General features: G+C 38.7%; 1 protein-coding gene and 1 non-coding gene across 5 annotated transcripts in view; one reads left to right on the top strand and one right to left on the bottom strand.

Annotated features, from left to right (window-relative positions):
• SRSF11 (serine and arginine rich splicing factor 11) overlaps positions 1-14,965 on the bottom strand; it is a 28,236-nt gene extending 13,271 nt beyond the window's left edge. The window contains exons 1-5 of one of the 4 annotated variants that reach the window (XM_077905012.1): positions 14,746-14,965; positions 8,650-8,783; positions 4,760-4,869; positions 2,672-2,764; positions 1,324-1,373 (exon numbers count right to left, since the gene is read on the bottom strand). In XM_077905012.1, coding sequence (XP_077761138.1) covers positions 1,324-1,373; positions 2,672-2,764; positions 4,760-4,869; positions 8,650-8,783; positions 14,746-14,930 — 572 coding nt within the window. In that variant the 5' untranslated portion in view covers positions 14,931-14,965. Of the gene's footprint in view, positions 1-1,323; positions 1,374-2,671; positions 2,765-4,759; positions 4,870-5,163; positions 5,211-8,649; positions 8,784-14,745 lie in introns of those variants that run through there. The other 3 variants (XM_077905011.1, XM_077905010.1, XM_077905013.1) reach the window with 3 other exon arrangements.
• Positions 11,639-11,742, top strand: LOC144319817 (U6 spliceosomal RNA). The gene has a single exon (XR_013385528.1). It is a non-coding gene; the product is annotated as a U6 spliceosomal RNA (small nuclear RNA).
• Positions 14,966-15,242: the final 277 nt, after the last annotated feature.

Here is a 15,242-nt window from a genome sequence, read left to right as displayed (position 1 = left end):
ATGTTTCATATACCATCATCTTAGTAAGATACTACTTGAAAAGGGGGAGGATTTCATGTTAGTTTAGGTAAAGGTATGTACAGTATAGGAGGATCTTTTCCAATATTTACAATGGCATCTGCATTTTAAAGACCCAGAGACACCTGGAATAAGAGAAAGTACTTATTTAATTTTGCTGAACATCCATTAACTTTCCATTAACACAGGGTAAGAAATGCCAGTACCCATGAACATACAGATGCCAAAGATTTTTGATTGACAGAACTTTCCTTCATATAATTTATAAACTTTCTAGAGCAACATAATTTTGCTGGGCAAGAGTATTACTTGTAAGGCTGCAGATGGACAGATAACGAGGCAGAAGCCGATGGCACACCAAAGTTACTCAATGAAATTGCTGACTGGAAAGATGACCCTTTTAAGGATTTATACGTGTGTGAAAAAATTACAGACGACTGCAGGACAGTTAATCATTTATGGGAGAAAGGGCAATGTAAACAAAAATGGGTACAGAGGGAATTTCAACTGTGCTGGTGTTATATGCTGGTCGGTAAGTACACGCTAAGATTTTACCAGGTAATTTTTAAGAAAAAAGGCACTAAACTACTATAGTGAAATGATTCTGTTCTCCTTCCCCCCGTGCTCTCCCACTGATTTATCGTGGATTTTACCAAGCAGGAAAAACATTAAGTTCAATTTTAATATATCAAAAAATTATCAAGTGAAACATCTCATGACTTTTGTTACATTATAAACTACAGAACCTGACTGTTAACGGCACACAGAGAACTCTTCAAAGCACCTAAAAACAGACGTTGGTATTAGGTGACATGTGCTAGGTTTCTGCTCTGGGATAGTGTTTCCTTCACTTGTCTCCCTGACTCCCAGGCTCCGCCTCTCCCATCTTAACCTGAAGGTCTCCTTGTCGTAAGTTCCCATAGCATCTGTGGACTTCTTGCTGGATGCAGATACTTTACTGTATTTGAATATGTCTCCCTTTCTGACTAGAGTAAAAATGCTATGAAGGTACAGACTTCTAGTAGGTACTTTGTATGTATACATTTTTCAAGTGAATTAACTAAGGGTAACACTTAGCTCTTTTCCTGTCATCCTGGCAGAAGGTGTTTACAACTGTTCAGAAAGATTCAACTTACACTAAAAAAAACCCTTTATAAATGGGCTTACGTCTGAATTTTGCTCCTTGTTTCTAGAAAACAAATTCTGTATTGTATAATTTGAAAGAACTTTTAACTATCTAATATCTTCACCATTCACATACTATATATCCGTAACACCGCTGTAAACACAGAAAAAAATCCTTACTTGGGGTCAACAGTACTCATTAGCTTCAGCAACTGATCTGCGGCAAGAGACTGCAAAAACAAAAATACAGCAACGGTGAGAAAACATAAATGATCGCTATTTCATTTTTTCAATATGTTGAAATGCCTTAAGATAATCTGGGCAACTTACAGAAGTAATATTTTAGGGACATGAAGACCAACGGAAATATAATGCCAGTGAAAACACATATTAAGCTGAGTGCTTTAGCAAGTAAAAATATTATGAAGCTGTAAAGTCTAAATCTTATAAAACAGTTTACCTCCTGCTTATTTTGAGACTTTTTGACAAGCTTGTTAGCTCAGTTTCAAAGAAACGTGTAAACAAAACTCCAACTGCTTAGGCAGTATAATAAAAGATTTCCACAAGGTCAGGACTTCAGGAAAAAAGTTTCGCCAAATTACAATGAAAGAAAACAAAACTTCTAAGAGAGTAAATAACAAGAAAACAAATTATGAACCTTTCATGACTGTTTACTGCCTCCAAACATACTGATGTACTCGGCTCCCCGTGAAACTACTCTAAACTACATAAAGCAAGAGATTCTTTAATGGTCAAGGGGCTAATGATGCAGTGACCTTTTAAACTTCTCATTAACAACTTTATAAAGTAATAAAAAAAATTATTACTATACTACAGTAATCAGTTATCTCCAGTTCTGGAAATGCAAACTTTAACAGTTAATGGAACAAATCCTTTATTTATAAAAATGAGCTCATGGAGGTTCCTCAAAGAGTTGAAAATAGACCTGCCCTACGACCCAGCAATTGCACTGTTGGGGATTTACCCCAAAGATACAGATGCAATGAAACGCCGGGACACCTGCACCCCAATGTTTATAGCAGCAATGGCCACACAATAGCCAAACTGTGGAAGGAGCCTCGGTGTCCATCGAAAGATGAATGGATAGAGAAGCTGTGGTTTATGTATACACTGGAATATTCCTCAGCCATTAGAAATGACAAATACCCACCATTTGCTTCAACGTGGATGGAACTGGAGGGTATTATGCTGAGTGAAGTAAGTCAGTTGGAGAAGGACAAACATTATATGGTCTCATTCATGTGGGGAATATAAATAATAGTGAAAGGGAATATAAGGAAAGGGAGAAGAAATGTGTGGGAAATATCAGAAAGGGAGACAGAACGTAAAGACTGCTAACTCTGGGAAACGAACTAGGGGTGGTAGAAGGGGAGGAGGGCGGGGGGTGGGAGTGAATGGGTGACGGGCTCTGGGGTTTATTCTGTATGTTGGTAAATTGAACACCAATAAAAAATAAATTAAAAAAAAAATAAAAATGAGCTCAAAGTTGAAGGGTATGAAGTTATACCTGAGAGTTCAAGTTTGCTCCAGGAAGCCCAAGTGCAGCAAGGGCAGGATCAAGAGTAGGAGCTCCCAAAGCAGCCAATGGAACAGCGCCAATCTGTGAAATTTCAAATTTTATTTACTTAAAATTTAACTTTTATTTCTGATACTGAAGGATCATTGTTTTTCCCTTTAAAGGACCACATAAGAACTAATTTAAGTCTGTAGCTATGTGCGCTGTGTTGCAACTACTCAGCTATGTATGCCAATGCAGCCTGAAAACAGTCAAAGAAAATACTAATAAGCAAATAGGCACGGTCATGTTCCAATCAAAATTAACAAAAACGAGGGTCTGGCCCAAGGGCTGTACTTTGCCTATTAACCCCTGCAATATATACTAGAGCTTCATTTTTCACTCACGACAGCACATTTATCCCTAAAACCAGAAATTAGAAAAAGATACAAGAATTTTACATATCTGTGTGCCAAAAATGATAAACATTTGTTGCTTCTTAGCTCCAAATCCACTGTTCTTTGCCCTGTTTTGTGACAATGAAAGCAGAACCCTTATAAGCATTTCTCCCTCGACAGCTGGCACGGTGTTAAGCTTTATCTGTAGGGGGAGGCAGAAGGAGGACACTGTAGAAGGGGTTTTTCTTCCTGGCTCCAATGTTCACTTTCTGGTTGTAACAGTAACCACAGTGGGATGCCCAGTGGCCTTCACTTCTTTAGTGACCATCGGTATCATCCTCTTGGGCAGCTTCCTACGAGTTCTGTGGGCACCCCAGGGGACTTGGTACTTCCATCCTTTTGAAGGTGATCTGAAACTTAGCCTGAAAGGGGGAAGAGGTACCCCCTCATCTGTGTTCCTTCTTCCTCAGCATCCCAAGTACTTCCTCTAACTGCAATTACTGTATTCACTGGGCGTTCTGCGAAGTTACCTCCTGTTACTAGTTAGTAACTCTTTATATTAACCTTTCCCTATTCATATCACCACATGTTCTTTTTGTCTCCTGCCTGACATAATTCTACTCAGTTAACAGATGCAGACCATGCAAAGTCCTATAGCTTTGGAGGCAGTCTAACTTGCTAAGAACTGTGCTAAAAGCTCTTCTAGTAATATCTAGCAAATAAAAGGTACCAAACTTCCCGTACTTTGTTTATGGAGTACAACTCAAGTAGTGTCACTATAAAAATGTCTACCTTCGTTATTACACAATTTTGTATGTTGAAGGTATCTACAAATTACCCAGATCCTCATTTTGTAAGTAAAAAATGAGGCCTTAAACGACAAAGTTATACTAAAAAAGATGGGAATTCCTGATTTCAGCCTTTTTCTGGTACTACATGGTTCACTTAATAGTTAACTTCAAATACAACAGTTAATGAAAAATAGAAAGACAAAATGAAAAATAGAAAGTAATGCTGTTATAAAAAAAATGCTGGTTGAGGCTTGCTGTTCACTATTATCTCTGAAACCACTACTGATCAGTTCTAATCTCTCTGAATGAGAATACATGACATTTAAAGAGCCTTTTAGTTCTCAAACAGTATATACTATCAGGGTTAGAAACATTACCTAGCAAAAATGTTCTTCAACTTTATGTCACCTTCCCCATGTTAAAAAAAAAAAATCTGCTTTAAGAATTCATTTTTATTTCAAGCCACGTGCTTAATTCAAACCTCAAGAGCAAAAGATCAAAGGGCATTGAGTGGGGAAATAAAAACACAGTAAGTCCAAATTTCACCTTTATTTTCTTTCTGGGTCCAAATGAACATACTATTTTTAACAGCATGTTCCAGAGAAGTCTCAGGTCTCATGAGATTCCAGCCCTGCCCACAACAGTTTCTTATGGGTTATTTTGAGAGCTAGCGGCAAACCAAATATAGCAGATTTACGATATTCAGAATGCTCTTAAAATGCAAACTTCCAAGAGATCTCCTTTAGTACTTATGATCATATCTAAGACAGCCTCTTACAATACTAGGCACACGTGGAATCACTCTGTGAACTCTAATCATGACCGCACTGAAAAAGCTCAGGTATGTTTAGATTTTCCCACAATCCTGCGTTCCTTTCCACCCTTTAGGAGTTTGACAGAACTGGGAGTACCTGGGTAAGTGGGTTGGGGGTAGGCAGGAGTCCACCACCGGGCAGAAGACCTGCCACTGCATTAGCTGGTGCCAACAGAGACAAAGCCTTAGTCTCATCAGGAATAACTCCTGCAGAGAAACATCCTTGCATTAGAACACGCTCTTTTGCAAGACAGAAAACACACAAAAACACCCAGAAAATGTCTCCCTGATACACCACCTGAGTTTGTTGAAAGTACTTATGTTCGCTAAAATATAAAGCTTGACTTCTATGATTATTTATCATTAATTTTATGTCAGAATGAAACTTCAATGTGTGAAAATTTGTTTCCTTTTTCTCTACAAATGGTTAAGTTTCTAGAGTAAAAAAAAAATAGCACAATACACACTACTTTTTTGTTAACACTGCCAAGATTTCATCACCTGTACTCGATTTTTAAGTCATGAACCAAACGTAAGCAAGCACAGTCGGTTCTCCAGGGGTGTGCTCTCAACTTTCAAAAGCTGTTTTATGAACAACGACTCGTGTCGGCTGCTTCACTATAAAGCACACAGAAAAATCAAGATACACAAGACAAAAAAAGTTTGATTTAGGGGTTAATAATATGGTACAGTTACTAAGATTTTCTTTTACACCTACCATACAAATTTTGTAAAAATTAAGAGAAGAAAAGTATGTAAAGGAAATATTCTGTTGGAATCAAGCGTAGGGCTTTTGCTGACTCATGAAAATGAATATGAATGTTTCTGAAGGTCTCTGAATACACACACAGGACGTGCGTGTGAAAGTGGGTAAGAAAGAAAGAGAATAGGTAAAACAACATGGCACATTCCTTACCTGTACAGTAAAATGCTTTATGTTCCAACATGTGCCATGCTAACCATACCAAAAATGCTGCTACATAAGTGTCAGTTCAAAAGCTAACTCAGTTCAAAAGCTAACTTAGCCAAACTCCTAAAGCCAAAAACAACATGTATGTCTGTTTTTAAAAGCCTAATCTGTGTATTCAGATAAAATCTAAGGGCCCTAAACAAATATTTATGTAGACAATTTAAATTCTATCCAACAGCAAAAGCCCTATACAGATGGATTAATCTGTTAATGTGCCCAAGCCCCCAAAATGAGAGTTCAATAATACAATTAAACTACATATTTGCAAATACCAGTAGTATTTCTGTAATACATATTAAGAAACTGCATCTCATCATAAAACATACAATATGTACAGGGCACTTAAGAGAAACTGGATAAGCTGCAGAAGAAAACTGTTGGGTGGTATTTTCAGCAGGGCCTGGTATATAGTTCAGGCTGAACCAGGGAAAAGAACTGTAAAACACAACAACAAAAAAGAAAAACCACTGTTAAATAAAGGTAATGGTTCCTTCCACCTATACTGAGAAGTGCCGATAATATAAACAAATGTATACTACACAGCACTGTTATCTTGCTTGTGTCAGAGCTGTCATCAATTTAGATACCAAGAGTTATGGAGGGGTGGGGGGAGAAGATCATTTAGATATAGGGCATTAATGCATCAATATTAACAAACCTACAAAGATTATGGGATAATTTTGCATGCAAAATTATGTCTCAAGAGGATAATATTAAGTATCAACATCTTACTCAAATTAGTGCATTTGCAACATTTCTGGCAAACTAAAATCCTCTTGAATTTATTGTGAGACACCTGATAGAAGATCTGCATCCATTAAAAAAAAAGTCATGCATCTGATCCTCTGATTTAAAAAAGACTATTTAAAAATAAAACTACAATTTAAAAATAGCAATGAGGCCCCTCACCAGTTAATTTTCATGCGTCAAGAGTATTTTTTTTACTGCTGCTTTGATAGAACCATGAAATACTGCATGAATGTGTAGAAATGAAAGAAAAAGAAACAGACAAAAGAAACAAACATTAACCAAGGAACCTAAATAACCCCCAAATCCATTACTATTACGAGTTCCTTCCAAATCCAGCTATCTCAGTTTTACCAATTAAGACTATTCCTTACCGTACACTTTGTGTCTATTGTTCTAAAACACTGACCAAGAGCCAACACCAAAGTGTTAAGAGCTAAAAACTAGGGTGAATGGTGACAAAGGGATTGAGTACATCAGTTATTCAGCGGTGGTAACATTAATACAGCATACCATACCAATAAATCAAATACACCAAAAACAGATTCTGGAACTTAAAATATTTCTGTAATTCTATATACCCTCCTAAATATTTCATTTTCAGAACAGATCTAGAAAGGTTACTACAAGTCTAAAAATACTTTTGAAAGCCAGTTATATGATATACTGTATTATGTTCAGGACTCGGGAATAGGATACTTAGCCAGTAAGAATTCTTTAAATTTAAAGTCTAAGTTTTGCACATTACTCACATGATTTGAACTTTTTTTCAAAAACTGTATTTTACTTATCCTAAGTTTGAATTCTGTAAATTTTCTCTTGGTGATACGTCTTATCCTACAACAGGCACACTGATATAAAAGAAATTGCTTAATCAAAACACACTAACTCAAACGCTTATCAGCACATATATTTTAAAACCTTAAAACAGGGCTCACACACTTTAATATCATGGAGATAGATGTACTACTATTACATAGCATGCCTTACTTATTAACCCATCTATGAATGCAATTTAATTTCTTAGAAAACCACAAAGGCAATTTTTCTAAGTTTTAAGGACTAGACATTTCACAACTTTTACACGGCACGGTGTAAATGTTCACACTGGTATTCAAAGCTCTGAGATAGCATCTAAAGTTAACAACATCGAAATTCTGCTTCCACTGACCAGTTCATTTAAGGGGATAGCATTTAAATTCTGGTCAGCATTACGTTAGTTAGCTTAAAATCCAGTAATTTTATCATATTTCAGTGCTTTCTTTGATCAAAGTTTATAGTTACCGAAAAGCAAATCAAGTCGCAGTACACTGGGAACAAACTAATTATAAAATATGTCTCAGAAAATTTTACAAAATGGAATTAATATAGTGCTGTCTCGTCACAGTGGCTTTTTTAGATCCAAAAACCCTGCTCATTATTTTTCTGTCAAATTACTTTAACAGCCTAAAATGTAAAAAGAGAGAAAATGTAGTTAACAAATGGTTACACCAGGAAAACACTTGGGGGACTTGAGTGCTTGCTGGCCTTTAGTTAATGTCTAGAATCCCCTGTAGCTGCAGAGGACCCACTGTTTTTCAGTCATCTGGAAGAGTTTTGCATTTGCCTTCTCCACTACAAAAATCACACACACAAATAACAGAGAGAAGAATTTATTATTTAGAGATATCTAGAAAATATAGCAAGAATGAACAAGAAAATCTGGCATAAAAACAAATTACCCAGTGCCCATCTGGCACCTAAGCTACAGGAAATCTTGAACTTTCATAAAAACCAAAATCATTGCAACCCTTGGTATACTGGAATTCAATGTGGGATATTTTTTTAGTTAATCTGTCAGAGGGAGCACTACATACATAAAACTAACCTAGTCATTTATTCAAAACAGAAATAACATCATGCATTTATTTGGAGGTTTCTATGTAAATTAAATGTGCATGGAATGAACCATTCACCTTCAGGACTTTTTCATAAAACTCAACATTAAATTAACTAAGTAGATACAGCTTAAGAAATTACAATTAGGGATACGGTTTTAACGAACTTAAAATGTTTTAAAAGAATGCAAAAAGTTAAATATCTTATAAGAACAGGTCTAATTTTTAGAATTAAAAAAATCTGCAAGTAAAAACACGGACTGCAGTATAACAAGGGTTTCAAAATGTTAATAGCTTAAATTTCTAACATGCTACTAACGCTCACTCTAGAACTATACTGAGGTAGATGGTCATCATAGGATGCCCTCATAGGTAGTTAAACAAAGCACAAACCTTCTGCATATGGTACGACTATCAAAGCTCTGTCAACGAATACAGTGTTTGTCAGATGCTGTGCCACAACTGCTGAGTCCGGATCATGGAACTTAACAAAGCAGACACGGGATGAGACTGGCAAAGGTGAATCACTACAAAATAAACAAGTAACATAAAAAAAAAGAGAAAAAAGAATATCAGCTACAACACAAACGTATGACCCATAAACATTTGCATTCCAAAAGTAAAACAGGCAGATAAAAATACGTATCACATGTATTTAACCACTTCAAAAAATTTCAAATAAGGTACTGCCCACTGAACTCAAACTGCATGTAGACAGAAACAATCACTGTTTAAATTTACAGTACATCAAATTAAAAACCGTTTGAAACTATAATCTCACAGTTTGAGAAGACCACCAAAGTGTCAACATTTTTCCCATAGCACCAATACCAGCTATTTTAAATTGCAAGTAAAATAATTTTGGTTTAGAAAACTTTTCGTTACTGATAACTTTTCAGAGTAAAAAAAAAAAAAAAAAAAAAAAAAAAAAAAAAAACACTACTTCCACTTCAGGGACAAAAAAATATTGCGGGAAAGTACACCTACCTACTTGACAATGAGTTTTCTTGACCTGCCTACTAGGTGCTGTCCTCTTCCACCTACAGCATATTATAACTTCGAGGCATTATAAATAATTAAGGCTGTCTTACTCAGATTGCTTTCAGAAAAACCAAACAAAAAATGTGTACACACATGGGGATATATAGTACCCCCTGGTATCATTACACAAAATTCCCCCAGCAAATTGCTTTCTTAGGTAAAACAAGTGCTAAAATGCAACCTACAGCAGAGTAAGAAAGAAAGATTAGGCAGTGAACAGCATTTTTGTCTTTTTAAAATACAAGGTGTTTCAAATTTCTGCCACAAAACTCTGTGAAAAAAGGGAAAGATTAAATAAAGTTAAGAGTTGCTCCCTTAACCCCAAACCAAAAGTTGTTTGAAAAGTAATGGCTTAAAACAGTCATAATCACATCATCCCCGGCTAGACATCAGAACCACCAGCGGGGGTGGGGGGGGGGGGGGCGCTAGGCTCTTCACTCTGCATGAATTAACGCAAGATCTTTTGATGTACGGAATGCCTCCTCCTTCTTTAATTCTCTGTGACCATTTTAATATGCACCCAGGGTAAAGAACAACTGCGTTATTATAACAACGCAACTGCATCTTAAGACTCAACAATGAAAAAAAATCTTACAATAAATTGGAATGGTTTTAAAATAGGTCTTATTGCTAGCTTTTCCAAATAAATTAGATTTTCATGTGTACATAAAAATGTAATTACATCAGACTCGGTTACACTGGTATTTCAGAGGTATTTGTTGTTGCAAAGAAAACTCTTCATAATTTGAGCACTAACATGAAGCCATTACATACGTAGCCCAAGCACTCAAACCCATTAGAACTTTCAATAGGTTTCTTGAAAGGCACTGGCCATACACCAATCAGTGATCCAAATCTAGGCTCAAAGCAAAGTTGACAATACTGTATATCCAAATGGAGTTTTAAGCCATCTTATTAAAGGAAGCTTACTGCCAAATATTTTCGAAAAGATACAGTGTTTTTTTTTTTGTTTGTTTGTTTTGTTTTTAATGTGGATATAGTGTTGTTTTAATGGGAAGCACTACGGGTCTAAAATTTAACAATGTTGCACCTATATATTGGAAAGAATGCCATTTCAGCAGGTTTTAGCTATTGCACTTCTCTTTTCTTACATATCCACATTTTTACAAAATTAAAAAGCTCTTTAAAATGATGCTGTCCTTCATTTTTAACACCTAACATGATGGTTTGGGAAGTAATAGACATTTACATTTCTGAAAAAATGATCCCTACCATTTCTTTGACACTCTTGTCATCTGACTAAAAAAGAAAATGACTCTAATATTAAGTTTTTAAAAAATATCAATACAGAGAACAGTTCCTTATAAAATAAAATTAGGAAATACTGCCTACATGTTCAGCGTATTTCCATTAATTTGGCAATTTAAATGATTCATAATTTTTCTATCCATTCATGTCATGGCAATATTACTGCTATTACTTCCAGCTATTACTTGGTTACATCAAACCCGTAAGTGGTGTGGAAGTAAAAACATGAATAATTAAATACCAAGGAAAAGAGAGTCACCGTAAGACAACCCAGAAAGACAGATAATTCATTTCTCCTTGCTTCAAACAACCTTGTTTAAAACCATTACTATTTGGACTCAGTTACAGTCTTATATATTCTCAGAATTTATTGAAAGACGACACATGCTAAGATAGCATGTAAATTTCACTTTCAGACTGTTGCATGAAATCAATTTTTCTACCTTAGAATTTTGTTCTAAAAATTTGTTTTCATCTTTTACGTTTAAGAATTAATATAGATGAGGTAGGGCAGTTGATGAGAAGCAAGATAGGAAAAAGCCAGCCCTGTGTGATGCTTTTGCCCTTAGGTAAAGAGTGGTATACTATTTTTCCCAATCTTTTTATTAAAGTGTTCTCTAAGGATTGTTTCCCAGTCTTCTGGGATGCTCATGGAAAATTCAGGTTTCTGTTTTCCATCAAGCCCAATGAATTTGAGAATCCCTTTACAGGAGGGCTTTGATTCTTAAGATCCACGGTTGATATTTATGCCAACTAAAGCATGAGAGCTTCTGGTTCAGACCACTGATGACATGCTTTCAACTCCCACCGTGATACTGTGTTAACCATTTCTGGGTGGAGAATTTGGGGCTTAAAATTATTAATAAAGGCATCTCCTAAGCCCTCAAAATGGCAGATCTGCGACAAAGGTAATGTTCACCTGAAAATGTGACTCTGTTGACCTTATAGCCCTCTCCTCCATTGAGTTCTTATTCAGTTATAAAGAAATACAGCAAAATGTTGCACTTAATAAAAAGTTCTCAAAGATAATCTTACCCAAGTGTAGTTACTTATGATCATTAAAGTATTTTTGGTGCTCACTTCCACAGCACATACACTAAAACTGGAATGATAGAGAAGATTCGCATGGCCCTCTGTAAGAATAAGACTCAAATTTGTGATGTGTACCATACTTTTATTTTTTTTCTAAGACAGTTTGTTAGAATGTCTGCAAAACTCTTCCTTAGAAATTTACTGTATTAGGTTTTATTTTTTTGCTCTGAAAGAAAATTTTAATTTTTTGTTTTCCAGTTGGATGAGTGAGCACATGAGTTCAATGTCAGTTTGTTAACAAGTCATCGGTTTCCGTCTACTTGCCTATGCATTCATGGAAAATGGAAGTCTTTCGGTCAGTATAAAAAATAATCTATTTTTGGCCACCAAAATAATTACCTAAATAATTGATGTGAACCTTCAGTTAATGCATAACTCTGACATATGCTTCCCTGGGATCATTACCCAATAAACACTCCAGTTATATTCTCCAATCTGAAATACACTAAAACCAAACATTGAAAGAATACTAACTGTCAAAAGAATGATTCCACTCATTAGTTGTTTGGCTGAATCAAGGAAATACTTTACCAAGTAGTAAAGGAGAATCACAACACTGGGGTGGAAATATGAATTCTGACGGTGGTAGAGTGATTTGGGAGTGCAAAACAACGTATGTGAATTTCAGTTCACTTGTTCAAAAAAACAGGTTTAAGATAAAATAGGAAAGCATCTAGCATATACTAGACATTCACACAATGCTGAATTTCTAAAATGCATTTTAGGAACAACTAGAATCAAAGGAAATACTTTCCTTTAGAAGAGAGGGAACAAATGAGGGGGAACGTCGACAGAGGCTTTCAAATAGCTGTTAGGGGCTGTCATACTGAAGAGAGGGTGAGAGTATTATTTCTTGTTAAAACATCATTATCACTGGGTGAAATTATAGGCCAGCAATTTTCAGCTTAAAAGAACCAAGAAAGAGAAGGATTCAATAATGAAACAAAGGGAGAAACCTTCGTGAGGAGGTGGACACTGAAATGTCTCCTGTAATCCCAGATCCCACAATCACCACTGCCCCCTCCCCATAGGTATTTATAACGGAAAGCACCATTTCGGAAAGCACCATTTCGGTAGGTGTGGGTTAAGGCTGTCCTATATGTACTTTAAACAATGCTCCATAGGTGATGTTGCTGACCTAAGGGGACACATACTCCAGGAGAGGAAGCTAAACTTAATCTGACAGTTGGTGAGGAGTGCTTTAGAGAAAAACAAGGCAGTTAAATTTAACGGGGGAGGAAGGGAGGGAGCAGGAGTGTTTTATTTTCATACAGGGTGATCAGGGAAGGTTTCTCTGATTAGGTGACATTTGAGTAACAAAAAGCAGCAAGCATGTCATAGACATCTATCTAGGTGAAGAGTCCTAAGTGAATATGAATGCCTTTGGTGGAAAAACAAAACACACATACACCCCATAAAAAAAAAGTAGCAAACATGTTTATGATAGTTAGAATTTTAAATATTCTGAACCATTTACTCTTATTCTATGAGTAAAAAAGTAGATTTTTGGAATGATGCACCTTTTTGGAGCACTATTTAGGACTCCACAGCACGTTATCCCCGTCAAGCTAATGCTGAAAAGAGTAATAAGCTTAAAGAAATTGTCCAGAACATTTCCAAGTCATGCAAGTGAGATTAGCAATTAAGACTTACATTAAAAAAAAAATCCACGTTAAATGAACAAAAGAAAGACTCTACATCCATCCTATTCAAATCCAGAAGGCCACTGAGGTAGTACTAGCATCTACTATATTGTAACCTTGTACAGTGTCAGATGAGAAATTATTTATATGTGGGAACAAATATAAAGGAGTCAAAGAGCAAAAATGTGTCAATATTTATCTTCTTCCCAATACGGGAAAAGGAGTCCCAACGCACAGCACCCCAGGTCACGTTATCTGATTCACATCAGTCACCCTTCCCCCCCCCCCCCCCCCTTATGATGGAAATACTCCTCTGACAACAAAGCAAAAAAGCCAAGACTGGTCCATCAGGACTCTAAGACACTGGTCATTCATTCGGTCAAAGAGGAGCCCGGAAAAGCCTATACCTGTGTCACCTTTTCACAAATGTGTCCTAAGAGCATCTTCAAAACAAAACATTTTAAAGTCAGGAACTATAACAAGAGTCTTTCTTTGTAACTTGCTGGGCTGGAAAGAATGATTTCATAAATCAATCCGGTATATCAGATATTTTGAATAATAGCATTATAATAATGACACGTGCCATTCTCATTTTCTGCGTTTTCACTGTTAATTTCACAAAAACTTAACAAAGGGCATGTTTTCAGAACATGGAATAACGGCAAAATATTTTTTTATATTCCTATTATGAAAGCTATTTGTTCTTCCTTACCAAAAGCAGTCAAGTTTCCGTTCAAAACAAAATGTTTGTTCCCAGAATTCTACACTTCCTGAAAATCAATGAACTCTGAAACCTTTCTCTGCATGTATACTCCTCTAAAAATTCAAGACAACATAGTCCTCTGAAGACAGGAGGAATCATCTAAAAATACTTTCAGTAGAAAGTGATGAAATACGGAAAGTACTGAGCTCTGCAGTAGGATCAGCTTCTACTGGGGGACCACGAATGCGGAGTACAAGCACGGGGCTCCGGGGAGGGTCCGTGCTCCGCGCGCCCGCCGCTGCTCGGCACGTGGGTCCCGGTACCGGTCACCTCTGCTCACGGCTCCGACTCTCCCCGGCGATTCACGCCCTCACTGCTTGTGCAGGGAGCAGGAGTCCACGCAACAGACACAGCCATGCTAACTCCAAGATCCACCGTTGTGTAAAGCCCCTGGTCGGAGGCGGAGGGCAGGGTCCGCCGTTCGGGGCTGAGCCCCTCGGGCCCCGCGGGGACCTCGCTACCGCAGCCCCGTAGGGACCCAGGACGCGGCTGCTCCTCAAAGAGCTCCAAACACTCGCTTCTGCTCAAAGCAGCCATCGCGCGGCGCCCCGCGGGCCCGGCCGCTCCGGGGGCCCCGTGCCCTCCCCCCCGCCCCCCCCGCCCGGCCCGGCCCCCGAGAGCGCAGGCCCGCGCGGCCCGGGCCCCGGAAGGCGGCGGCGGCCAGGCCCGAGCGCTACTCACTCTGGCGGGAAGAGGCGCAGCTCGTCGATCTTGCCCAGGAAGCCGAAGAGGGTCCGCATCTGCTCGGAGCTGGCGCTCGGGGACACGTTGGTCACCTGGATCACCTCGGTGCCGCCGCCGCCGCCGCCCGGCCCGCCGCTGGGGCCCGGGCCCGCCGAGCCGGGCACGACGCTGCTGCTGCTCATGGCGCCGCTCGCCGCCGCGCTCCTGCTTTAACACATCAAACACACAACAAACCGTGAGAGGGGGGGGCCGATCCGCCGCCGGGGCTCGGGCCGTCCGCCGCCGCCGCCGCTCGCCACCCGCCGCCGCTCGCGAGGGGGGAGCGCGCGAGCCCGCCACCGCGAGGAAACAAACGGCCGCCCCCACCTCGCCGGCCACCACCGCCCGGGCGCGCCCCGCGCCCCACAAGGCCGTGCGCGCGCGTCACCGCCGCGGCCCCGCCCCCGCCGCGGCCCCGCCCCCCACGCCGCCGCGCTCCCCGCCGCGCCCCCCCC

This window comes from Canis aureus, chromosome 8 (assembly GCF_053574225.1).
Source record: "Canis aureus isolate CA01 chromosome 8, VMU_Caureus_v.1.0, whole genome shotgun sequence".
In the NCBI taxonomy this organism is placed as follows: Eukaryota; Metazoa; Chordata; class Mammalia; order Carnivora; family Canidae; genus Canis; species Canis aureus.
This window is presented reverse-complemented; position numbering and strand designations above follow the sequence as displayed.